Source organism: Rhinolophus sinicus, chromosome 8 (assembly GCF_057876585.1).
Source record: "Rhinolophus sinicus isolate RSI-liver-muscle chromosome 8, RSI-T2T, whole genome shotgun sequence".
NCBI lineage: Eukaryota > Metazoa > Chordata > Mammalia > Chiroptera > Rhinolophidae > Rhinolophus > Rhinolophus sinicus.
In genome coordinates, this window is record NC_142508.1 from 25765468 (window position 1) to 25792113 (window position 26646).

The 26646-nt window shown below is 44.2% G+C and overlaps 1 protein-coding gene across 14 annotated transcripts in view; it reads right to left on the minus strand.

Annotated features, from left to right (window-relative positions):
* Positions 1-2369: 2369 nt before the first annotated feature.
* The window catches only part of ST7 (suppression of tumorigenicity 7), a 253061-nt gene continuing 228784 nt past the window's right edge, over positions 2370-26646 (minus strand). For 9 of the 14 annotated variants that reach the window (XM_074315679.2, XM_074315681.2, XM_019743202.3 and 6 more), the window contains 4 exons: positions 22605-22755; positions 13016-13108; positions 10177-10316; positions 2370-9362 (listed from right to left, as the gene is read on the minus strand). In XM_074315679.2, coding sequence (XP_074171780.1) covers positions 9243-9362; positions 10177-10316; positions 13016-13108; positions 22605-22755 — 504 coding nt within the window. In that variant the 3' untranslated portion in view covers positions 2370-9242. The remainder of the gene's footprint in view (positions 9363-10176; positions 10317-13015; positions 13109-22604; positions 22756-26646) is intronic. The other 5 variants (XR_016021958.1, XM_074315680.2, XM_074315683.2 and 2 more) reach the window with 1 other exon arrangement.

Here is a 26646-nt window from a genome sequence, read left to right on the forward strand (position 1 = left end):
TTTGTATCTGAGTTTTTCCTAATCCTTGAAAAGCAGATCATTTCAATTTTTAATTATTCTGGGCCATATAAAAATAAGGAAAGCTCTCCAATTCTTTGTATAAAGGCAGAATGACTTTGATACTAAGACCTGATAAGGAAGTTAAAAAAAACCCCTACAGATTCATTTGGTCATATTGGATTATTGCCTGTATACATTGCTGGTTCAAATTGTTAATACTTAATTTAGAATGTTTGCATTTGTAGTCCAAGGAACACATATATGTTGAGACTAAGGGACACTTATTGTCCTGCTGGGAGGGTCTTCATAGAGGAAGGCCCGTCAGAATAGAGAAATAAAACCAGGAGGCAGGAGGATTTCAGCTGCCATCTCAGTAAGAAGTCAGGAACCATGGACCTTAGAGGAGAAGTGTAGAAACCATGTGGAAATTATCCTCTTAAAAACTGCTCTTATATTGGTTGCTCTGGCTCTGTCTCTCCACAGATATGTATAAAGTCTCAAAACAAAACAGGACCTGAGTATTTGTTCTCAGGGGCAGCAAAACAAGGCAGGAGCTGGGAAGACAGCAACCTCCCTGGCATCCAGGCCCCAGGACGTGAGAATGGCGAGTGAGTCAGGGCTGTTCTCCAGAGTGGAGCAGAGAGGCTGAAGAGAGAGGTGGACGGAAGGGAGCCGGGGGTCACAGCCTGTCTCAGGAGTGGCGCTGGTGATCAGGTGAAAGGGCTGCTAAGTTCACACATGCTCAGGGAAGATGTCCCCCAGCTCCTGAAGTGACTAGCTCTCCTCTGGGGCTATGGACACATTTCCAACAATCCCGGTTGTTTTTCATTCTGTCACCATTTTTCTCCAAGTTCACTTCCCTCATTCACTCCCTTTACCCCTCAGACTCTAACTTCTGCCTCCCTTCTTCATGAAACTGCTCTGAAGTCCTATTCAATTCAAATGGTGCTTTTAACTCCTTTTATTGCATTCCTTTGCTATGTTTCCCGGAAGTAGGGTACCTAACATCTACTCACGCACCGTGGCCTACATGCTTCCGACCTTTCATTGGAGGCTTATCACAATCTAGAGTCCCATCTCGGGCAGGTCAAAATCACTTTGGACTCTGGTTTCCCCATCTATTAAATCACATAATTGTATTAATAACTACTTTTTCTTTCAGTTCAAAATTACAATTCTATGCCTTCTTTGGTCCTTCTCTGCTGGAACTAATCTCCTCTGAATACGAACAAAAGTTCTTTGTCCCTGGCATGTATTGTATTGAGTCATTCAGCGAACCCTTTGAGCATCCATCTGGGTCAAGATTTATGCTGGAGAAAAGAAGTGGGAAGGAGGCAAACAAGGCTGACGCGGGACCTGCCCCAAGAGCAGCACTCTGGTGTGGGTGTCGGGACTCGACTTCCTCCAGGATAATTTCCTAAGTGCAGGACCCAGCGGCATATCCCCATCAGGGTGGGCACAAAGGAGGCTCAAAGAAAAGCCTGCCAAAAGCATGCGAAGCCCAAGGGCACCTGAACCGCCAGGAAGTCCAACCGTGAAGGAGACATGGCGTGGTGCTTTCCCAGCGCGGCCTATTTTAATGCTTCCGGGTTCTCAGGATTCTAAGTAAGAGGGAAAACAACCTATATAAAGGACAGTCCTTTTTTTTTTTTTTTTTTAAAGCACTGGATTGAAATTTAAAGATGTACTTTTCACTTCCGATAGAGTATTCAAGGTTAATTGTTTTTCTTCTTTTGCTTAAGTGAAGCCAGATGCTCGGCAGGCTGAATCATGCAGAGGCTTTTAAAGGTGGTGGGGACAAATGATCATTTTGGTTCCGGTCCTTAAAATGCGCAAAGAGTGCTCACATCCTAAGTGATACAAACATGCTATTTAAAAAAGTACCCTTCTGAGAAAACATTTTAAAATGGCAGCGCTGTAAAGTGGGCGGGTTCTACAGCAGACTGCTGAGTCGCACTGCTCATCAAATGTTTTCTTCTCACGACAACTTTTCAGAAACCAAAACTCAAATAATTCCTAGAGCTGCAGTGTCGAGTTCTATCAAAGGAGTAGTCGCTAAACTGGAACAACCTGTCACGGTACATACATGTCATTTCTCTCACACTTCCTGTCATTCATTTTGGAAGCTTTGTGTGTGTGTGTGCAGTTGGCCTATAAGGACATTCAGTTTGGGTCTGAAAAAGGATTCTTTTGAGCCAAAGAGCTTCCCTTTTCCAAGCCTCATACTGTAGAGAAGAGTTCCATCGGTAAAGAAAACCATCGTGGGCATTCAGCAGACCTGGGTCCCTAGTAAATTAAATGTAAACCTGTAGGTTTATATGGGATGCCAACACTTTTAGGGTTGGGAGACACAGGAAGATAACAACTGGTTGCTGCAATACACAAAATTTATTTTTTTACTGTTTTTCTTTTCTGAAGGCAAAATATAATAGAAATGAACATCAACAAATTTTGTACAACAAAAACAGCTTTTAATATGGAACAGACAGTCCACGAATGTTTAAAATCTTGGAATGGCTTCCCTTTTCCAAAGTCATGCTTTCTTGCAGTCCAGGAGGAATTGGCACGGAGGAGATGGTGGCAGCCCACGGGGTGAGGTGAGTGGAGGGACTGACTGGGTTTCCTAGATTCGTGTCAGCTGGTGCCACAGACTGGACGGGAGGATGCTTTCCACTTTCTCCATAACAAAGTTTAAGGGGGCAAACAAAGTGCTGAGGAACTGCAAAGAAACCAGAAAGGCACAGACGTCAGGAGATGTCTCACTCAAAGTTGTGAAATGAACCTCTCCAATCCAGGCTTGCATCTTAAGTCTCTGCATTATGAACGTCTCAAAAGGCTATACTTTCATATTTAGGTTTACAGGAAACATTGGTTGATGATCACACCTGCGTTCTAGTCCTGCCCCCAGCTCTGGGAGATAAAGGGGAGGAGAGTCTGCTGGCAGCCCCTTTGCCCCTCTCATAGCTGCCCCACAGTTTGGAGGCTTTCCAACTAGCTTTCAGGATCTGCTGGCTGCTCATGCAGATGACCAGTGCCATCAAAATGGACTGACAAGTAGCAAGTGGGCAGAAGATAAAAAATGGTGACAACTTAGACCACCTGCTTGCCTAGCTGGGTATAAAACTCACTTTGAGAGGAAAAGGCAATTTTTTAAAAGTTAAGTTCATTGTATGGTTGTAAACTGCTGTGGGATCCTCTTGTTTCGCAAACACCTGTGCAGCCCATCCTCATTCCTGAACTACCTGCTCAGTGGTGTGCATCATGGGAGCCTGGTGGCGGTGGGGGAGACACCAAACTGGCCAGTCCACGAATGACATGTCCTTGTGGAAAAGGTGCTGCTAGGAGGACGTCTTTGGGATCTATTCCATTTGGTTAGTAAACCCCTTTGTCTTTACATGCAGAGACAGCTCATAGCTGAGCCTGTTAAGAAACCCAAGTGCCTCACCTGAGACTCATCTAACTTAATCTCCAACCTGTTCTGATTATGTTCTTGTGAAGAATCAGCTTCCCTTCACAAGCCATTCAGTGTTTGAGAGAAGAGGTGCCCTAACCCAGCGAGGCATGAGGCGGGTGTTTGGATGGTTTCTTTGCTCGCTGTCTCTTCAGAAGCAAGGTATCACCTCCAGGGTCCAACACGCAGTCCTTGTACTGTGCTGTCCTTGTCCTATTCCCTGCCCCGAGCACATCCCTGTCTATACCACCAAGAACCCCTGTAGAAGTGTAGTGTAGGACGGGCACATATGCAAATGGAGAACATGCTTCTGAGGTCAAGCAAATTAGTAGACTGCGTTTAACGAAGCTAAAATAGGCTTCTCCACTAGTCCTATGTTCTATGGATGTGGGTCTTCAAGAGGAGTATGGTAACCAAGTTTCCCAAAATCATTTGGCCTTAGAACCTTTCCTTTTTTTGTTGTGTTTTGTTTTGTTTTGAACCAGTAGAATACAAAGTGGGATGGTCTGTAACACATTATAGCTGGATCATCACGTGTGCAATTTGCATAAAGGAAACTCAAGATAGTGTAAGATTTGGAATCCTCCTCAATGTTGTATCTTTTACATCAGTTAAATATATTTACTCAGTAAGGCACTTAAGTGTTGGGTGAGATATGAAGGCGTCTAGGACAAAACTCCCACTGTCAAAATGGTGGAGGGGGGCATTAAGACCAGCAAAGTGGTAATGCCAGATAGATTGCGCCAGAACACAAGCATCAGGAGGGTTCAGAAAAGGGACAGAATCCGTTCTATTGAAAGGATCAGAAAAACACTTAAAATGAGGCAACTGTCATAGACCCCAACAGATGGTTGGATAGCAAGAGATTGAGATGGGGTAGGAAAGACAGTGAGGAAAGAAACATGAACCGGCGGGCCCTCCAGGCTCAATAAACAACTGGAACAGAAAGGGGAAAACAACTGTTATGACCAGAAGCTGGCAAATAGTTTAGCTTAGCTGGAAGAGTTGGAGTTCAGAAGTAACTACAAGCGTGCCCAGGAGGGCCCTGAATGCCAGACTGGGTTTGCAGTTAAGAAACAGGCAGCCATGTTAGCACTTGAACACAGGCGGATGGCTCCTCCTTTTGTCAGGTGGGTGGTCAACTACACGGGAATTCCCAGTAACGTTCTGAATCGTCCTTTGTTGGGTGCACAGAACCATTTGAGGTGCTCACCCTACAGAATGGACTGCCTACCCTTTTCAGTTTAGAGTTGAATGCAGTTATAAGGCACCATGGGAGATACTGGGCCCAGGAATGAGTAATTACTTCCCAAGCGCCTCTGAAACAGTTTGTAAAAGCCTGGTTATGAGAAGATAATATGGGAGAAGTTTACTGATTGCAGTAACCCAACATGATATTATAAAATTAAAAATACACACACACATATTAATATGTGTTCAGAGACCACAAAGCCTTCACCAAACACAGCATTTGCCTGTAATACTCAGCTCCATAAAGGGGAGCGAAGTGCTAAAGTGGTCAGGATAAACCAGAGCTTCTGACAGGGGTTGGAAGATAGGGCTCAGCGAACACAGTGGTATTGCTGGTGAAATGACCATATCCTGACCACTTGACCCAAAACAGATTTGGAGCCACAGACACTGTGCCTGAGGGAAGGGACGCCTGGAGGAGTAGCACCACCAGTGCACTCAGGAAAAGCAGCGCTCAGTCCCCACTCCGGCAAGTTCATGCACTAAAACGTGGAGACATCAGCTTGGGCAGCAGAATGAATGGAGATGTTGTAGCAAAGTCGGTTCAAAATAAATGCCTGTGGGTCTGTTTGCTTTGTTTTGGGCACTGGCCTGACTTGGATAAAAAAAATGCAGAAGGTGAGGCCTCTGGAAATCAAGAGACGAGCCTGACGCTTTTGGAGGTCTGTAATTTCCCTCTGTCCGCACTGCGCACGAACACACAGTGGAGCCTGCATCCCTGGCCTACACCAGCCTTCTCAACAAGTTTCCACAAGAGAACTTAGTCCCCATACCTCCAATGTATGTGATAATTTATTGCTCTGCCTCACATCTAGAATGTTCTATCCTGCTAGCTCTTGATCCCCTTCCTGGAGACCCTAATTCTCTTGCAGCACACAGCTGAGATACTAAGCTACTTCCCTTAGCACCCCGCCCCGCACCCCACCCCTGGTCACCCACAGGGAGAGGCAGACAATGTAATGAGGCTGGGGAGCTGCTGAGCCCCTTCACTTAGGAACCAAACACAGGGCAGTGGCATTCATCAGGAGGCATTGCAGACACGCGTGGTGGGGCCTGCCCTGCTGGGGATGCTCATTTACCTCTCTTTGCATGTTTGAAAGTCGTCCCTTTTTTTGGCCCGAGCCACACCCAATGCACTCACAGACCTGTGGAATCTACTCCTGGATAGTAAGTCTAAATGAGGGACAGCAGGTGACCCTGGGACAGCATGTGACCCTGGGACAGCATGTACCTCTCACAGTCCACACCTCTCTCAGCGAGGGCAGAGCCGCACAGTGCAAAATGCAGCGTAATTCAGTGTCTTGTGGGGAGAAAAAGCAAATGAACTAATAAAAAAGAGAGAGTGACACTTCAATCGCCTGACCCTCCTTCTCCCGAAACACCATTCTTTAGAAGGTCATGGCTCCCAACATGCTTCGCTCTGCTTATCTGAATATGTTCCAGGTGCCCCTGGGCAATCAGACAATTGGCATTTCACTGTACTCAATATCAGACTTCAAAGAGGCCAGGGCCTACAAGGGAAGATGAGAGTCAGAAGTCAGGGGCTTGGGCTCAAGGAAGGAAGGAGAGACACCAGAGGAGCAAAGTAGGGCCCTTGAAAGCAGGAGGGGTCAGAATGCGGACCTCCCCACATTCTGCGAGAGGCTGGGCTTGGAAAACAACTTATTTATATGGGCATCCTTATCTTGGTAACCAAACATTCCAGGAAGTTAGTCCCAAGTCTTTGAGGTAGATTAGATTAGGGGGCAAGCCCGCTGAAACCTCTCATTTTACTATTTTCCAGTGGCTCACACTTCCCCGATCGGGCTTCCTTACTGGCTACGTATCCACATGTAAACACTCTGGAGAGTTCCCAAACTGCATGTGGCCTGGGGGCCACACTGCAATCTCTCTGCATCTACTAAAAGTCATTATCCCAGGGCCTTATCTCAGGCAGGGCTGAGAAAATCATTTTCACAAGCTGCAAATGGTTGCAGGCAGCCTATAGGGCAGCTGTGATAACCTGCGGGGACTTGTGAGGGGCCCTACGAGTGACAAGGGTGAAAATGTGGAGAAGAGGAGGGTGACGGGCTCGTCTCCTTCAGGCCATCCATCTTCCTTCCCCACCAGTCTCTCCAGACACCCTGGAAACTGCTAAACCCTAATGAAGGGCAGGATGAATGTGATCCTCCAGACAGAGGTTGAAAAGCAAATTTATCTAAAGCACATTTGAAAATCACGAGGAGCTGACCAAACGGCCACACCTTGGTAGAGCATAAAATATGAGGCCCGTGAAGGCAAACTTACACTTTATTGAATCATTGGCTCTTAGACTCAAATCCAAAACTTGGAAACATTAAGTGAGGAGTGTGGCCCTGGTCTTACATCCACAATGAACACATGTCTCTGATGTGCGGGAGGCTGCCCAGCCTTTCCTAGAGAACACCCAGCCCAGTCTTAGTCTATTTACTAACCCCCCCACCCCCGCCTCCTACTCCCTCCTTCCCCGTTAAAGCCGGTTCAGGCAATTAGTCATTTCATTCGTGCAGCACTTCGCTTCTCACAGCCCTGGTTCCACACCCAGTCACCTGGGGAGGGTCTGAAAACGCAGATGCCCAGGTCGCCCCCCCGGAGCCATCAAGTACAACCCTGGGGGGCTCGAGGGACCAGGCATCAGTCATGCTTAAGCTCCCTGGGTGATTCCAAGGTGCAGCCAGGGTGAAACCACTGAACACTTCAACAGCTCGCAGAGCCCACCGCACACCTGCAAATGTTCTTGGAAGGAAATATAGTCCACAAGCCCAGTCGTCAGAATGCGCTGGGTCCTTGTGAAAAACACGCGCTCCTGGGTGCTAAAGCTCACGGTTCTGACTCCTGGTGGTGGGGCCAGGTGAATTTGATGCACACTAGAGGTGAGACTCTCTGCTCTGACCCAGAATTCCCAGCAAGTGCTTTTTTTCAGTTTAATGAAGAATCCTGGCCAAATACACCTTAAAAATGTTTAAGAGAAGAACATAACAAGAGGAATCCTAGCGCTGTAAATATATCTTACTTACAATTTTACTAAGCTGCACTCTAATCTGCCCAGAAGCGTGGCAACTATTTTTATTCATGGGTTGGCTTGGGAGTAGAAGAAAGTAATGAATAGCAAAGGCCACCGACTTGGGAGCATCAAGGAGGTGAGGAGAACGATGCTGGGCTTAGAAGCCACACACAGAAAACGTAAGGATGTTTAAGGTCTTCTGCCTGGAGAAAAGAGGGGGCAGTCAGAAGGTAGAGGTGGCCACGGTGTGGGAGCTGTGTTAAGAAGCTGCAAGAGGAAATAGGCTTGTTTACTATGGTTTCGGAGGGCAGAAAAGGAACAACAGTAGACATTAAAGAGAGGTAGATTTTATCAGTATAAGAAAAATTGTGAGAGATGCAACAATGAAATGGGCTTCCGTGTTAAATGAGTGAGCTCCCCATTGCTGACAGGCTCCAAGACACGACTAGATGACCTCCACCATGTTACTGTTGAAAGCAATTTGCTTAAGGTCCCTTTCAGCTTTAAGAGTCTATGATTATAAATATCAAAGAAGAAATGCTAGGCTGTATCTGATTTTTACATTGATTCTTTCTGCAGAAACCACTACCATTTATTTATTTAATAATAATTTATTGAAAACCTACTATGTGCAATGCACTGTGCAAAGCTTTGGGGATACAGAGATGAGGAAGACACAGTCCTGCTCTCAAGGAGCTCCCATTCTAAAGGGCGACAGACAAGTTTTCAACAATTATCATCCAGTACAGTAAATGTGATGATATAGGTATTCATGGACTACTGTGGGATCACAAAGCAGAGCTCTAACTCAGCTTAGGAGAAACTTAGAACAAAAGCTGAGGATAAAAGAATAGAGAGGCATTAGTAGAGTGGACAGGTCGGGTGGGAAGGGGAAGAACATTCCATGCAGAGCAAACTGCGCGTGCAAAGGCCCTGAGGTGGACAGCTGCCTGGTGCACTGGGAATGGTGAGTAATTCACTGTGGCCCAAGAGCAGTGTCTGTGCAGAGCTGGATGAGATGAGGCAGAACAGGCCAGCAAGGGCCAGACCCCAAAGGACCTTGCATGCCATGCTAAAGAGCTGGGACTTATCCTGAAGATGGGAGGAGACCATTGGGGAAATTGGAGCAGGGAAGTGACATGCTCAGACTTGTAATTAAGAAAGATCATTTTTGGGTCAGTATGAAAGAAAGACTGGCAGAGAATGAGACTGGCAGCAAGGAGACCAGTTAAAGACTTTTGCAGGAGTCCAGGCAAGAAATAACGAAGACCTAAACTAAGAGAGAGGCCGTGGGGGACAGGTGGGGAGGAAGAGGTGAATCACAGGACTGAAAGCCTAGTGGCTCAGGAGGTTAGACGCAAGGTGGTGGAGAGCGCGGGGGTATGCGCAGTGGGAGAAAGGGCTCAGGAGGGCTGCTGAGTTTCTGGCTGGGGTAACTGAGTGGGTGGCACTGCCTCTGGCGGAGGTCGGGAGTACAGGAGGAGTGGTTTTGGTGGTGAGGGAAGGAGCCTGATGCGTTCAGTTTGGGAAATGTTGAGACTGAGGTGCCGGTGGGATTTCCAGTTCATCTTCCACACGCATGAAAATACTCCTGCAATTCCAGTCCCTGAGCTCTGCCGAGCAGAACATGTCAATCATCTGGAAAGGGATTAAATCAACCCAGCCAAGTTAGCAATCATCCTCCCCGACTCCACTCGCCTTGAAATCAGAATGGAGTTCCAGGGAAGCAATGCACACTCTCTTCCTGATTCCTTCTGTTTAAAATCATCTGTGGCCAAACCAGCAAACTTATACTCACTGCATGTGCAGCCTGGAATGGTCAGTTTTCAGCAAGGAGAAAATGGTTCTTGACTGTCAGTCCAGATGGCTTTTCTGATTAGAGCTCTTCTCCACAACCCTCCTTAAAGTCTCTTAGTGGATTTCCATATTTCTAAACGTAGTATCTGCATACTTCTTACTACCACAAGCCCTCCACACCCTTTCAGTTCATTCCCCACATAAGCCAAAGCTTTGTAACCATTAATTTTTTTTATTTAAATCATCTATGAAAATGTAAATCTCATCTTTCTTGAAAAAAGACCCACAATATCTAAAGATTAGAAATAATGTCATTCAATTTATACAAAAACTGAATAATTTCCCACACATTTTTCATTTGCTATGATTCCCTTAACTATTTATTTAATCCTTGTAGACCTCATGCATTTTGGGGAAACTGCTGAGAACTTTCTGTGTGTAAAGAAAGACAAGGCATTAGCAAACAACCTACACTTTCTCGTTCAACTCTCAACCTTTGATTCCACTGATGACAAGGAAAATTAAACAGTGAGCAAATGAGAGCAAATGATCAATACAGGTGTATCCATTTCTACACGAGACTCTGCTTCTCTTATGCTGCTTCAATTGCTTTTCCTGCCCCTTCCCTGAGGCCTCCCTCTTGGCAAGTACTCACAGCTTTTGCGAAGACCCCCATAAGTTCCGGGAACTGATGTGTCAGGAGGGCCAGCATGGCTGTGAAGGAGCACAACCCAGCAGTAAACAGAATAAAGAAGGGGAGCTCCTTCTTTGGGTAAACGGAGACTTCATGGAAAGCTGTGGGGAAGACAAAAGGGAAATACTAGGGCTGGAACACAGTGCATTCTCAGGGAATTTCTGTATGTGGGACGGACTCTTTAGTGCTTTGGCTGAAGCCTTTTGCAAATGAACAAGGTAGGGTACCGGAATGAACCACAGCCAGCATCGGCTCCTCCGGCTGCCTAACTGCTTCTTCCAAGTCCATGTTCAACCTCAGCGCTCGGTCTAGAAGCGTAACGGCTATTTGGGGATGGCACACATTCATGGGCAGGGAGAGGAACACCATCTAGGCCTAATTTATAACATTCCTTTCTCAAAAGTAAACACAAATAAAACAGAACTTTATTCAAATTATGAAACATGTTTAATGTGCAAAACCCAGAAAATCCAAAATCAATTATACTGGAAAAAAAACTCTCCAGATTTTTCGCCTTCCTATAATTTCTAATCATTATAATGAGGCGATATTAGTTTATCTTGTATTTTTTTCCAGGCGTACTCTGTGTATGTTGACAAAGGGGGGGGGGGGGCAGGTAGAGAGCCACCCAGAGAGGACCTCATACACTGGCCTTGTCAATCTGCAAGGGTTGGGGATAAAGGCTGAAGGGTCATCTGGCACAACTGTGGGAGACTCTTATTAATATACTTCCAAACAACACCACCACCTCCAAAAAATTACTAATGCTCTTTAGGGTGCCTTTCATAAAGTTAAATTCAAATAATGGGTTTGGGGAAACCAAAAAGCTGTGGCACAAAAACAAGAAAATGGATTCTTCTGCTTTTTGTGGCTCTGTGGATGCCTGTGACCTGGGATCATGGGGTGCTGACTGGGAAGATAGGGGCTGACCCGTCAGAGGGAAAAGCTCCAGCTGCCCTCGGCCCTGGTAGAGGGAGCAGTGAATCTGCGTGCCCACAGTACCAACACTGGGACCAAAAGCACCCAAGCGCTCCACCTTCCTCAGGAAATCCAAGATCTAAAGGCCTTTCTCCAACCTCTCAGCTCTCATTACGTAGAGCCCTAAACACTAATCCACTCTGTTGAAACGCGGGTGGAGGGCCCAGGAGGGAGGAACAAACACAAACAAGCATGGCGCCCACCAGAATCCAGGAGGGCAACCTGCTCGGATTCAAACGTGGGGTGGAGGTCACTGTGCCAACCATGGCACTTAACAGTGTGTGAAACGTGGGGAGCACGTGAAACAACCAAGCCTCTCCACATGCTTACCCTCAAAACCCAGCCTACCAAGAGATTCTGAGGGGAGATCTGGCTTGGACCACTGCCTCCAATTAACTAAATGTGAGCCATAATTTTCTATTTCAGGCTTATAAAGATTATTCCTATAAAGTTTCTTTTAAGAACTGTAATCTTGTTCTAATAGTGAATCCATCCCCATGGAAACTTAATTGGGCTCAACTAAAACATTTTAAAACAGTGTACTTTTCAGAAAACTGTCTTTTTTTACCAGAAAACTGAAACTTTAACAAGGATCTCCCTGAAGGAGGAGTCAAAAGGTAAAGTATGGGCCCATAACAGGGATTTCTGAAATCAAATCTAATGTAGTGTGAGACACCAGACCCTTTTCACAATAAAACTCGGGCAGTGAGGAACAACACGTCACTGAAATCTCCCAGCTCCCTAAGTGACAAAGCTCGTGTTGGGGCTGGCTAGCAGCGAAACGAGTGAGCTACCTCCTGCTACTTCAGTTTGAGACAGCCAGTCGGTCTGCACCCAGACCCCACCATGCGGGAGATTTACGACCAGCTCAATAACGCTGGTGTTGGACAATTTACTATGCACCCAGGGCTCCAAAGTTACACTATTCCTCTGGGCAAAGTATTTAAACATGTTATAGCTATGAGATATGATATAATTGGGGCTGGTAAAAGGGAGGGGGTGGCAGGAGTGAGGATGGGGAAGCCCGAATAGCCAAAATTTGGAGCTTATTATCTGAGGGAGAAAATACGGCCACATGAAGAGCTTGGACATGACCTTGTGCACAGTATGATTTGATAATAACTAGTTAGCCAGGACTGTCAAAACAATGCTGGACTGCAGTAAACCAAATCATACTTTGCACAGCAGCATGGGCCACCAGACTGCCAGCCGGTCCGGCCCTCGAGGGCAGGGCCCCTCTGTGCTGAACTCGTGCTGAGGCTGCACGTGTGCTCTGCACATGGCACGCCGCTCACTACGCTCACTACGTGGGATCCCGAGACGCTCACGGGAAGTCCCGGTGGCCGAGGGCGCTGCGTCACCACAGAGGGCACCCACCCCACCCACGCCCCGCCTCTGGCAGAGCGGCCCTCCCTCCCCTGACTCATCTGCTGCTCCCTCTGAGGTTCGGCGCTTGCTCTGCAAACCCCAGGCTGTGCGGACTGCGTCTGAGCAGCGCCCTGCATGCTGGCCCCGCCCAGCCCACCTCAGCCCCAAGCTGGGGGTCTCTGTGCTCAGGCACCCGGGACGCCGCCTCATCTAATCTCAGCCCTCTGGGGTCTTCCCTTTCACGAATCTGGAGAGACGTGGAGGAGCAGGAAGCCGAATCCACTCCCATAACTCACTTAAATGCACATGCTATCAATTGAGGACAGGGTCTGGGAGAAGAGTGATAAAAGACAAGGGACATTATAAGCATGTGTCATTCTCACTTCTTCCCGCTCCCGCCGCAGGCAGGCTACCCTCACTGCTGAAGAGCAGAATACACAGAGGTGAGACTTACACGGCAGCAGTTCCCGGTCTGCTGTTTCTGTACAGATTGGGTAGGGGTAAAACAGATGCCCCTTTTCCAAGGGGTACGGGATCATCCGAAAAGCTGAAAAGGAGAGAAAATATGTCAGAGGTTCAATATATTTGTCTCATAACTTCTCAACTTCATGAAGGGACTTCTGAGCATTTTTATAACAGGGACCATTTCTACAAAGAAGGTCGAAAGGCCTTCTGAGCATTTTTGTAACAGGGACCATTTCTACAGAAAGGATGCAAGACTTCCCCAAACTCTGAGTCATGTGCCAGATAAACTGTCAGAGGTGCATTATGATGTATGACTCACACGTTAATCTCACGCTATATATTCTGGGCAAACCGCACATGGCTGGGTGGGGCTGGGGTGCTGGAGTAGGGAAGCCATCAGTCCCAATGCCCAGCGTTTCCTCATCCACAAAATATTATTGAAATGTCATAAGCACTAGCGCGGTACAGCTCAACTGACGGCAAAACCTGGATGGAAATGCTTCCCCAAGAAGCAAATGTGGACTGACTTGTTGGAGCCTGTTACAGATGTACAAATATGAAAGGCATTCTACCATGTCTAGTTAAAAAATATGTCGAGGTGGATTAGAATTCCAACCACGATGGATAAAAACAAAAATCTAAAAGTGCATTACTTGGGAGGTATTTCTAACTTTATGAAACTTTTAAATCTTCAACATCATACGGGAAAAAATGGATTAGGGGAGATTGATTATCTGTATTTTGATGATGTCAGGCCACCTAAATTCTGCTTTTGTGGCATCAGATGACATTAGGCCTCGCACTGAGTCACGGCTTTCCAATCAATCCATCCCTCCCCATTATCACATGCGTTACTCTCCCTGTTACCATGTCATCAGCATGTTAGTCTCACTGTGCCTATGAACAGTGCTCAAGGAGGTAATTTTTCTTCAGCAGATGTCCTTTAGCTGCAGCGTGCTACAGACATAAAATATAAAAACTGATCCTACATTGGGAACGCTGGACACCAATCTTTGCCTTCATGTGTGTCAAAGAGGGGTGGTGGCGACACAGAATTCTTTTTAGTTTTAAATGCAACCCTTCAAGGAATAGTAGCTCCATCCTGAGCTGTGTACTTACCTAAGCCTTCTTAAAATGCTGTCAATGTACATATTTATCTTTTGCATACTTATTTCAAACAGGAATCAGAAACAAAGAATGTTCTCCCTCACAAGAAATGACAAGGTTCCATTGTAACCAGCATCGGTGCACATATGGTATTTATTCTGGTGTCTGAATATTATTTAAAAGTACAAACATTATGTATGTGATCCCAGCGTTTGGAGTGCAGTCAATCCACACCACAGTGGTATCACTCTGGGGTTACCGCACGCTGCCACGGAGAATATAAATCACTGTAAACGTGGGATTAGAGCACGGCCCGTTAGCTGAGGTAAAAATGTTATCAATTTTCCTCTCATAACAGAAACCTCATAAACAGAGATTAAAACATTAAAAACACCCCAGTCTTTAATTCTTCTTAAAATGAAAGGCTCACCCTAGTTCAATCAGACCTTAACTTTCATGCAAACAAAGATGACTTTTGCCCGCTACAGCGAGCAGAGAGAAGATCCCCGACAGGTTGTTAGCACACAAAGATCACTCAAGAACCGGCATCTCTCTCAATGGACTTAGGCTTACAAGAGAAGGAAAAAAACTAGAAAGAAAAAACAAAACAAAATACAAACAACAACAAAAAACCCCCCACAACTTTTTAGTTTATATCCTAGTTTATAGGATACATTAAAATCTCTTCTGGGAAGTGGTGCATTTAAATTTAAACTGCAATATGGCAGGATTTTAATACATTTCCCATAAATGATGGCTCCTATGAAAGCATCCCAAAAATGTGGAAAAACCTACGTGGCAGTTTTTTGTTTTTTTTTTAAATCTAGATTCTCCATGTGCAACATGACTACTGTAATTAAGAATCTGCTCAGGTTTATACGATACAAATAAACCCTCAGTTTTCAAAGTGGCTATAAATTTGAATGCTAGATTTTATTCAAAAATTGAAGTAAGTTTGCACTTCAGGGAGCAATTTTTTAAATGAAATATAGGAGTTCAAGATTTTGACAGTGTTCAACCATAGAAATCAAATGGTTGGTTGGTGTCTTTTCAGTCAGATGCCAAATGTTTTTTCACTCCAGTATTTGGCATGCATACAGAATTTTGTGCATCAAGTTAAGTCTTTTTCTTCTAATCAGTTCTGGTCTTTTTGGAGAGGGTGGAGACATTGATTATATACAACTTTTAAAAAGCATGCACACACACACACACACGCTTCCTACATTGTCCTCCCCCCACACCCATGATTGTAAAGATGCTTGTGGTGCTCTTAAAAATAGCTCTCTTTCTCATGTCAATTGTCATCTACATCGAGTGCATAAAATAATATTAAGACTTTTGGCTTCACTCAACAAAAGCAAATACAATTTCTGTTTGCAATTCTATCCTTCACCCACCCTGCTGTGCAGGGTCCAACAAAGTGTGAGATAAGCTGTGCGGGTCTGGAGAGAGCGGAAGGGGCACTGCACACGCCTGGCCAGCTTCACCCCCAACGCCCGGTCCCTTTCACCATGAAGACAGCTTTCGGAGTGCCCCAGGAGGACTGCATGGCTTTAGCCAAATGTCCAGAAATTTTGCAAGAGCAAGTATTAACACACTGGTTTGGCAGAGCAAATAAGAATGGAAAAAAAGGTCATTTCATCTATTTTATGAATTTGATCTATTTGATTTATTACTGAGTGACCACAAACCTCCTAAAAATCTTGTCTGAGAATACACACATTTTAGAGCAATTAAAAATACACATGTATTTGGTTAAAACAAAACAAAAAAAGCTGGGCCACTCAGAGTTAATACATGGTACACAAGTGACATTTCTGCATTTTCCTTTGTGTGCCATCCCCGCCCCTACCGTGATTTCTGTTGAGCCTTTGGTGAGGGGCTGACATGAAACCGGGAATTAGCTAAGGAACACATCAGGCCGTCCACAGTAAAACCTGAGGTGTACACTTCGTCTATGTCCTGACCAGATATATTTTCTAGGCTCTGAGCGTAGAAAGTGCTGTGTCCGGCACACTCTCCACTGATACCGGAGAGAGAAACAACAGAACAAAAGAGTGGACAGAGGGTGGATATGTGAACAAGGTAATTCCTGATTTTCCCAGTGACTTCTAAGGACCCACTACAGAGACGAGAATAGAAGGTAAAGTTTGATACTTTTGTTTATCTATGTTGTCTTTTCAAAGAGGATCTCAGAGAACTTTATAGAGAGATTACCTGTGGTAGTGAGAACAGTTTGAATCCCAGGTCTACTTCCTCAAAACACGAGCATCTCCCTCCTGCACCCAGAATAGAAATGGGCGCCAAACACACAGCCCCTGCACTGACAGCTCACCACCCAGGGCAGAAAACAGGTGATCCAACAATCATGGAAATATGTGAAAGTTGCCACTGTGACAGCTCCTAGAAGGAGAAATCCATGGGGCTGTGCAAATCTAATGGGGGAAGAATGGAGGTGACAGCTAAAGGATGAATTGAACTTGACCAGGCTAACAACTACATGTCTTTGGGGATGTCATTACCCTATATCCAGTGTCCTCGTCTAGAAAAATGAAAATACCATGGAACTTGCGAGGCTACTGAAGGGACTACATGTGACAGCAGAGGTCAAGGTGTCGAAACAGAGTGCCTGACTGCTCAGTAAAAGTTAGTTTTCTCTTTACTCTCCCTTTCTATGAACCCTGAAGTCCCCATTTGCTCTATTAGGTCATGCTGTAGCTCATAAATAAAAATACTGCTTGTTTATAAACAAGTAAAAGTACAAACAACAGCACAGAAAATTATCAAAATACAAATTTTATGTTTTCATTTTTTACTGCATGGTAGGACACTGCCCACAAAGGCTATCTGTCTTTTCTGAGACATTTGGGCACAACACTACACAAAGTACAAGAGTCAAAGCCTGGGTTCTGATCCACATTCTTTCAGGATCTAGTTCTGTGGCCTGGGGAAAATCACTTCCCCTTGGTTAGATTAAACAATGTTCCAAATCAATTCTGGAGAGAAAGTCTAGAGTTTTACAGGGGATTTCACCTTGTTAGTGACCTGCAACATGCTGACGCTCTGTTCCCACTTCCACAACTGTACTGTTTATATCCACATGTACCGTGTGTGTGTGTGTGTGTGTGTGTGTGTGTGTGTGTGTGTAAGGGCATCTGTGCATACATAGACACACACATTCAGATGTCTGTCCCAAAGCTTTTCAGAGTCTTATTCACCTTGGTATCCCTGACACAATGCCTGGCACAAAGGAGGGACTCAATAAATGTTCACTGAGTAGAGGAATGAACACATTCATACACAATCAGGAAGAGACAGAATTCCCCCTTTAAAAACTCAGGTGGATCCAAATTGTGGTTAGTCACCCAGACTGAATAATGAGAGCACGCTGGTTCTATGGGATGGAAGGTGGGAAAGTATCTTGCAGGATCTGCAGACCAGCAATTAGTAAACGTTAGCTACCACCAGAGACTTTAGCTGACCATTGCTTTCTCCCAAGAAACAAAACCTTAGCTGTGTGGGATGGTAGGCCGGGGGTTGGGATCTCTCTTTAGCAGTCCAAAAGGTGCCAGCCTTTTGGAGGAAAGGTTTAGTTAGAGGAAATGCCCTCAGGACCACATCTTACAGAAAGTAGCATTTACCATTAGGTTCAAAGAGAATAAATTAGAATCAGAATTTCATCCTATGCTTCAACAATGGCCTATTTTCTCCTCTCAAAGGAAATATTCTGCCTTCGTCCCCCTAAAAAACACCACCTTCAAATCTTATACATTATTTAGTGAATTCTTGGGGAAAAAAATTTCCAAAAAGAAAATAAAGAGTCTTACTTGGTCAAGTGGGAAAAAAATGGAAACAAAGAACGGCTAAGTGATTTACCCTATGGCATACTAGTCTTCTGATATATAGAACCAGAAAATTAAATCATAAAGCTCACAGTTGAAGTAGCAGACTACCCTGCTTTATAAAATAAATACAGCCAAAATAGAGCCTTGAAAAGATCTAGGTAGGAGATAAGGCCACATCAGTATTTAATACAGGTAAAAGAGAAGATGTGCCATTTAAAACAGGGTCCCATAAGGTGCAATACCATTGCAAATAAGACCCAGTTCAAATGAAATCTCTCATTCATATGTGTTTTTTATATTCAACTCATACTTGCAGTTGTGTGTGTGTGTGTGTGTGTGTGAGGATAACCAGACCTACAGTGTTTAAAATAAGTATAATTCAGATAAGGTGGCAGCTGTGTAATGAACTAAGAAACATATTTTTAAATCTTGTAAATTAAAACTTTTCCTCTTTCTTGATTATCTTGACTTTGAGGTACATATTGTGTAATTTCAGGGCTGGGACAATGATGAATCAAACATTTTAGAAACCTTTGAAATGCTGATGTATTTGTGGTTGAGGACTACTTTTTTTTTTTTTTTTTTTTTAAACCACCATATGCTTCAAACTCAAACAATCTCTGCCATGCTTCAGCTGGACTTTGGGGTTTTATCAAAAATGTGAGTTATTTCAGCCTGATTGGTGGGAAACTCACTTAATTCCACAGAATGACTAATGCTCTGACATTAAAAAAGAAGAAAAAAAGAAAAAAGAAAAATTCATGAAAACGCAAAGCCAAATATACCTCCAGCGCCACCCCTAACCAACACTTACGACAGAAATTTTTTTTTTTTTATCTCCAAAAGATAAATTGACTAAAATACTCATTTTAAACATGGAACCTAGTGAAATTAGGTACTGTTACCATCCTCCCTCAATTCCCTTCCTAATGGAAATGGGCCGTTGGAAGGGAGGTGGGGAATGGCCTTAAATTTCAGAATGAAGCAAAAAATGATTTAAAAGAGTAAACCTAAACTACTAGGCGGGAGATGTGAAGAGGCGCCACCACGTGGCGCACTGAGGAAGTGCAGCCTCCTGCCTTCTGGCGCAGGCTCCCCGGGGACCCGCTGACCTATGAAAGGGAGAGGCCGCGGCCCAAGCACCGCAGCTGCCCTTGGCAACTGTGAGGAAGCCACGCAAGCTGGGAGGGTGATGGCTTTCAATATCATCAGTGCTTCAGTGTGTTCACAAACTGGGTAAGTTAAGTAAATACCTCTGTGAGCAGCCAAGTCAGAATTCTAATGCAAGTCCTCTGATTTAAAATCCAGAGCTTATCATACAGAAGACAGATTGGTGGTTACCAGAGGAGGGGTGGAGGTGAAATGGGTGAAGGGGATCAAAAGGTACAAACCTCCAGTTATAATAAATGAATCATGGGCACACAATGTGCAGCATGGTGGCTAGTTAATATGTACTGCTTATTTGAAAGTTGCTAAGAGAGTAGATCTTAAATATATACAAATATCAAATCATTACATTGTACACCTAAAACTAATATAATGTTATGTCGATTATACCTCAAAAAAAAAAAAAAAAATCCAGAACTCTGATGCCTCCATTTAATTTAATTTTGAATGGACACAGATCTAGAATTGATGTCAAAATACTGCACACAATTGTCTGAAGTTGGAGTGGTAATTCTTTCATCTAAATAGCACATTTTTATAACTTTGTTTTTAAAAAGGACCAAAAGTGTTTGTAATGAAAGATTATATTCCTAAATATATGTATATACATCTACACACATACCCATATATGCACATATTTATACTTATGAAAAATATATATGCTTGTAGAAATTTTGAAAAATACAAATATGAAGAAAAAAGAAATCATTTAAAATCCATTTAAAGATGTATTTATTTCTAATCTCTTTCCTTTGTTTACAAATAGAATTTATGTTTTATAAAATTTAGCTCATTTTACATTAAAATGTTTAAGTCAATACTCAACAACAAAAGTATGATTTTATATAGAATGATTAACTTTATAAACACTAGAAGGTAATAAGCATACGCTAGCCTATAAGTAGTGATGTAAATTGAGGACTTCCAAGCAAATGTTCCAGAGATGACCAATCCTCTTATCCTTGTTCTAGTCAGGAAAGGCCTAAATAGCTGGTATTGTAGAAAAGAGGAATAAAGAAAAAGTGGACCTGGGTTTACCTTCTGGCTCTGCATGACACTCAGCAAGTCCCTCAGCCTCAGCGAACCTATTTTTCTCTGAACAGGTGAGATGGACACCTGTGTCCTACCTAACTCGGGATGTCATCAGGAGTGCATGAGCTGTGGAGATGCAACCCTCTGTGAGTTACCCACTTATGCAAACACTCCCCGAGGCATTTAGTGCCTAGAAAGCAATCTCATGCATCTTTTCGAAAACTGAACAGCAGTGTAACTTCCGTGGAGTGGTTCCCATTTACCTGTAAGAACCCAATGCAGAATTTCACTTTCCTATGGGTCCTTGATTGCTTTGCTTTAGTGTTTTATATCTAAAAATGTGTCTCTTTTTATTCTAATAAAGTGTTCACACATCTGACGTGAGGTAATTACATTCCCCAACATGATTACTGTGCTCGATGGGGAGCTCACTATGTCACTTAATATTTCCCAGAAGCTCGGTCCATCCCCAGCACCCACTGTGCCGTTACCTGATTAGACAGGTAACTAATTTCCAGACAGAATTTCCAGTTATTCCGCGTGGGAGTCTTCTTATGGTTATATCGTTCGTAACACTGCATCACTATCACTTCTTGTCCCCACCCCTTTTGATCCTTTCTATAGGACTGGCAACTTTCTTACCAATCCGATTCACTTGATAAGCTTCTATTACTATGTTTCCAAGATGTCCATCTATAAATATGTTCTTATTTGTTAAGTCAATCTGTCCATTTAATTTTTCTACAACTAACACTAGGTAAGGTCTCTCACGTTCAGTTTGCTGGGATTTTTCTGTCTTTTTCTCATGTTTAAATAAAAATTCTCTTTGTCTCATCTGGACAGAACACCTTAAAAGCAGCGATTGTAAGCTCAAGCCAGAGGCGACTGACTGCACATGTGCCCACACACGCCCAGTAGAGTGTGCTGTCCCGACATACCCCAACACCTGCCTGACAACTGGAGGATGGTAACGCCCCCTACAGAGCGGAGTGGAAGCCACAATAAGTCAACATCCCTCAAGTCACAAATAGGAAATTATTTAAGTAGGCCCACTATCAGTTTTCTAAAGTATTTTCAAAACAATTAAACAAAAATCTTTGAATCAACTTGAGTCCCATCTCTGTCAACTTACTTTTACCCCATTTGGCTGTCTCCCGCGTCCCCCCCACACACACTTCCTGCACCAGTTTGGGTTCCTGCTGGGTTAGGGATCGTCAGGAAAAGGGACAAGCAGATTATCAGAATGAAAATGGAAGCAGCAGAGATAAACAGAGTGAAAGGGATTAAAAAGACATTCATTTGTGAAGCTGACTGATCAGAGTGGGGATGAACTAAGAAAAAATTATCACAAGACTCTAACATTTGTTTTGTTTCCCCATAAAAGGGAAAGAATAAAGCAACCCATGATACATGTTGTACTTATTTGGCTTAAATTAATGATAAGAGAGTGTCAAAGCGTATAAGCGCATGCCCATTAATCCATAATCGTGGCTTTTTTCATTAATTTACCTTTCCCCAACAGTCCCCCCCCCCCCCCCACACACACACACACACACTTAGCATTTCTCCACATCGTGGCCTTCTTATGATATGGCCTTGGTTCTTCATGGTCTGGTTCAGGTCTCATATGACCTGGAACGGTACACGTGCCCACGCCACCCACAGACCTCTCCCCCTGAAAAACCACTGGGCTGTTGCGGCATGCTGCTGGTTACTCCTCCCAGCTGGACTAGATGCCTCTCCAGCACAGGGACATGTCTCACCTCTGAGTAGAGCCGTATCTCCTTCCACAGAGCAATGGCACCCAGCACACATCAGACGGATTTGTCCCTGCAGCCACCTAACAGGCATGTAATCATTCACACATGAGCGCTACACCTGCCACTGGACACTTGGGTCCAAGGGCCGCTGCTCTTGTTTGGAAGCACAGCTGCTACTTGTTTGTGTTTGGCCAACCTGGTTCCAGGAAAGGGTAACTGTGGCTCTTTAGCCAAACCTCCCAGAAAGGCATCCAAAAGTGGTACTCAGAGCCCAGCAAGAGGCCTACACCCAGGCCAAAGATTCCCGTGGTGCCAAGGGGCTGTCTCCAAAGAGGGTTTTCCAGATATAGACTGCTCCTCAGCCGGAACATTCCAGATTCATCCCATTCATCATATAAACTTGCCTTTTTGTGCTGTAGAGATGGCATCACTACTGTAATAGCCACCACCAGTGGGGCACCAGAGAGCCTAAGCAATTAACCATCTCCCAGTGCTGAAACATCAGAGAGGAACAGTATAGATATAACAATCCTCGTGATTCATCATGAACACTCATGCTCTTTTTTTACAAGTTGTAATTTTTTTATTTTTCAGTTATAGTTGACATTCAATATTATATTAGTTTCATGCTCTTGAAAAATGTTAAAAAGAAAGAAAAATTACTTACTGCCTTCCCAGGTACAATGCAAAAGATTCAAAGCCCCTTCTACCCTCTTCCAGTGTGCCAGGTGAAAGAACGCATACGCTATTGCTTCACTGTCCCCTCTCTTCAGGATGTGTTCTGGGGGCAGGATTAAGCTTTTCATTTCTAGGAGGTACTGAAATAAAAAAGGCAGGAGACAGACATGTTAATACTAGTAATTGGGAATTCAGTATTGAAAACAGAGACGTTGAGTTCCCTAAAGCCACTATTCATAAGCATTTCATCAAACCTGCACCCCCATTTCTACACTGGAAGGCGATTACTAACACCCAGCAAGCCTAAGTTTGCTGACAGGTAATTAGCCTTGTGCTAGTTTACTACAGGGAACGTCACAGGCTTTCAGGCTAAGATACTCTAATCAAAGAAATAAGTGTAGACTCAAACAGCAAAACAGGAACATTTAGAAGACACCAGAATTTGGTACAACTTTGTAACCAGAATGAAAATATCTAAAACGGACGCATGAAGGTTAAGCAGTCAAACGACTAAACCGACTGCACTAGAGAGACTTCAGGCTGACGAGCACTGCCCAGTGTTTTCTCTCTGCAGATCCTCGAGAAGGACCCAGTCCTTCTCAGATGCTCAGATGCTGGAGGGAGGGTGGGTAGAGGCCTGGGCCTAGGAAGACCCAAGGGAGGGGAGCAGTACAGACCCAAACTACAATCAATGTGCTTTGCGATCCTCCTCCCAAGACTTGAGGGTGCTCAGCTCACGCCTCTTCATTGCTCGCTTCTATGGGGGTGGGAGCACAGGGCAAGACTGGATATTCCTCCTGGGGGCTCAGAGAACACTAGGCTCCCATTTGTACTCTTTTGTGTTTACTAGAACACAAAGGGAAGCAAATTTAGAATGGAATTTTATATTTGCAAACATTAACTTCTCTCTGCTGGCTGGCATCTCTGTGCTGTTCCTCATTATGTCCCCTCCCCATTCTCCCCCAACCACTGACCACCATCACAACCCATTCTTCTCCTTTCAAATGGAGATTAGTAGACGATGGAGGATATGTTTAAGTAAAAGGGACAAACAGCAAAAGGAAGTGCTCAGAGGAGAGATGCTGGACAATTTTAACATCACGAACAATTGTCTGTGGATTTAACTGTTGGTGGAAGTTTATGGAAGAGGGTGAAGAATGGAAGAATCCAGATGTACCGAGTGGAGACTGTGATACACCTCTCAGTGTTTCGTCATCATCTGGTTGTGGACTTATCCGCTGTGGGCATGCTGGGCGCAGGTGCCTTCCAGCTCCCTCTCCTGTTAGCACACAGGGTATAGAGTATACTGCCCAGCAGGAGCTGGGAGGATACATTCAGTCCTCTTGGTTCAGCAAATGAGACTTTCCTCACTCCGCATCTGATATCTGAACAAATGTCTAAGCCTCAGGCCTCAAAGAAGGAAGAGTAAGGAAGTGAGAGCCCACCCACAGAGCAGTGGAGACAGGGACAGCCAGCACACTGGGTGGGGGGCCTTCCTCCACAGAAGGACCTCTCCCCAGGCAGGGCCATGAAAGGTGTTTATTATTTTGATGGGAACGCCTCAAATGTGAGTTCCAAAAGAACTTTTTGGTCATATGCCTTTTTGAATTCTGCAAATTACTGCTTTCTTCCCCCACCTTTTTAAAAACAGGACAGGGCAAAAATCTTTTGGAAAAACACGATGATTTTGAATTACCTAGTAATCCAACTAATACTGTATTTATAATAAATATCAACCATGATGTAAATATAAAAGTGACTTTTATGTTCAGAGATACTTGGTTTTCCTCTTGTGATTTTGTTTCCTTAATAGAAGCCATGAAACTGTATGTTGTCCCATCTGCGATGATCTTCACATACCCCGAGGCTATGAGTCAGGAGACAGACAGAACTTGTAAAGTGCTATGAACTGTACTGATTCAGAGTAAGTCAGAGAGGGAAGACCATTTAGTTACTCTTAATAATATCAAGAGAGCCAAGCAAAGGGAAAATGTCTTGCCTTACGAGAGCCCTAGAATACGATTTTGATGTCTGAGTTCTCAATGTATAGTCACTGTGCCTACCAAGTAGTTATGTTTTAAAGAAGGATCATGCTGTATGAACTCTGACATAAATCAATATGAAAACGAGTAGCTGGTGTGTCCCAGGTACACAGAAATCTCTTCAAGTCCTCAAGAATCAGATGGTGACTGAAACAAAAGTGTAAACTACCATTCCTTTTATTTCTGATTAAGAAAAGTTTCAAAGTTGTTTCATTAAGCATCTATGAAAGAACTCTTGTCTTGGCCTAAGAAATCTTCAGGAATAAGTGAGAAGTGGGCCTGGTAGCCACCCACCCACATCTGTGGGCAGAAGTTGAAACAAACTAGGGGGTGGGACTGAAGAAACTTAGGGGAGGAGGAATATTTTTAGAAAATTACCTACAAAGGGATAAATAGATCTGCATTGTCCAATATGGTAGCCTCTATCACATATGGCTATTTACATTTAAATCAATTAAATTAAAAATGCAGTTCCTCAGTTCCACTAGTCACATTTCAAGTCCTCAAGTGTTGCACACAGCTAATGATGCCGTGTCAAGCGAGGCAGAGACATTTCCACTATTACAGAAATTCTACCGGACAGCACTGCTGTGGACAATGCAAGTTTCCAATCTTCAAGTAACCGAAACAATTTTTAACATGAAAACATTTCTCAGATGCCCAGGATATCAATTATATCAATTTACTGATTGAAAATACACAATGTGGCAAAAAGCAACAATACATGTAATAAAACACAAACATTTAAAAGCATCGTTGGTCACCAGGGCATGTACATATACTGGGAAATAGTAGTACATGTGTGTGAAACGGACGGCTTACTGAGCCCAGGCTGAAGGTGGAGCGTGTGGCCTCTAGGACAGGGCTGACAGCCCCGATGTGGCTGTGAGGTAATGCTGTTTCTCCCCAGGCTCCTGTGATGTTTGTGTCTGTGCACTCCTCGTCCTGCCTCATATGACTTATCCGGGTGTCTCCCCTCAGCTTACGCCTCAGGTCCTCAAGTGCACGCATCTCATTTCCTAAGTAGTTTCTCAAAACGAGCATCCCTGGTTTCGTCAGCCTCAGGAGGCCAACCAGAGCAACGCACCAAGGAGACCTCGCTGCCTTTTCACTGAATCTACTTTGTGGTAGAAATAGGTTATGCTTGTAAAGGAGATTTATCCTCCTGTATCGTTCCAAACACAATGCTCGCGCTGACCTAATGACGTAGGCTAATAACCACATGTGCTGTTTTTGGCTGGGCTTAAAATGGCTGGCAGGCTCAGTTCTCAGCATGTGCGACATTTAAATTAGAAAGGCATGGAACAACACTTCACATCTTACTCGTCAAGAGAAGAATAAATGGAAGAGGGCAGAGCCCTATCCACAAGTATGCAGAAGTCAATTAGAAAAACTGCAGCTTACAAATCAGAGAACACTCTCTGCCTGTCTGCAGTGATGCCTTGGCATCTATTAGCTCGGCCAGCTTTCTCTGCTGCTATCCTTCCTGCCGTCCTGCCTCTAACTTCCTTCCCAGATTCTCAAATCACACTGATCTTGAAGTAGAGGCTTCTAAAGGTTTCGGAAGCAACTTTTCAAAATCTACTTGTCAGAGTCTAGTTCCTTACTCCCAATATAGGAACACATGCATTTAGAACATACAGAGAGGAGCTGAGTATGCAGACTTATGGAATGTGAGTGGTGCCTCCTTATGGAATGTGACCGGTGCCTCCTTATGGAATGTAAGTGGTGCCTCCTTATGGAATGTGAGCGGTATCTCCTTATGGAATGTGAGCAGTGCCTCCTTATGGAATGTGAGCGGTACCTCCTTATGGAATGTGAGCGGTATCTCCTTATGAAATGTGAGCGGTGCCTCCTTATGAAATGTGAGCGGTTTCTCCTTATGAAATGTGAGCGGTGCCTCCTTATGGAATGTGAGCGGTACCTCCTTATGGAATGTGAGCGGTATCTCCTTATGGAATGTGAGCAGTGCCTCCTTATGGAATGTGA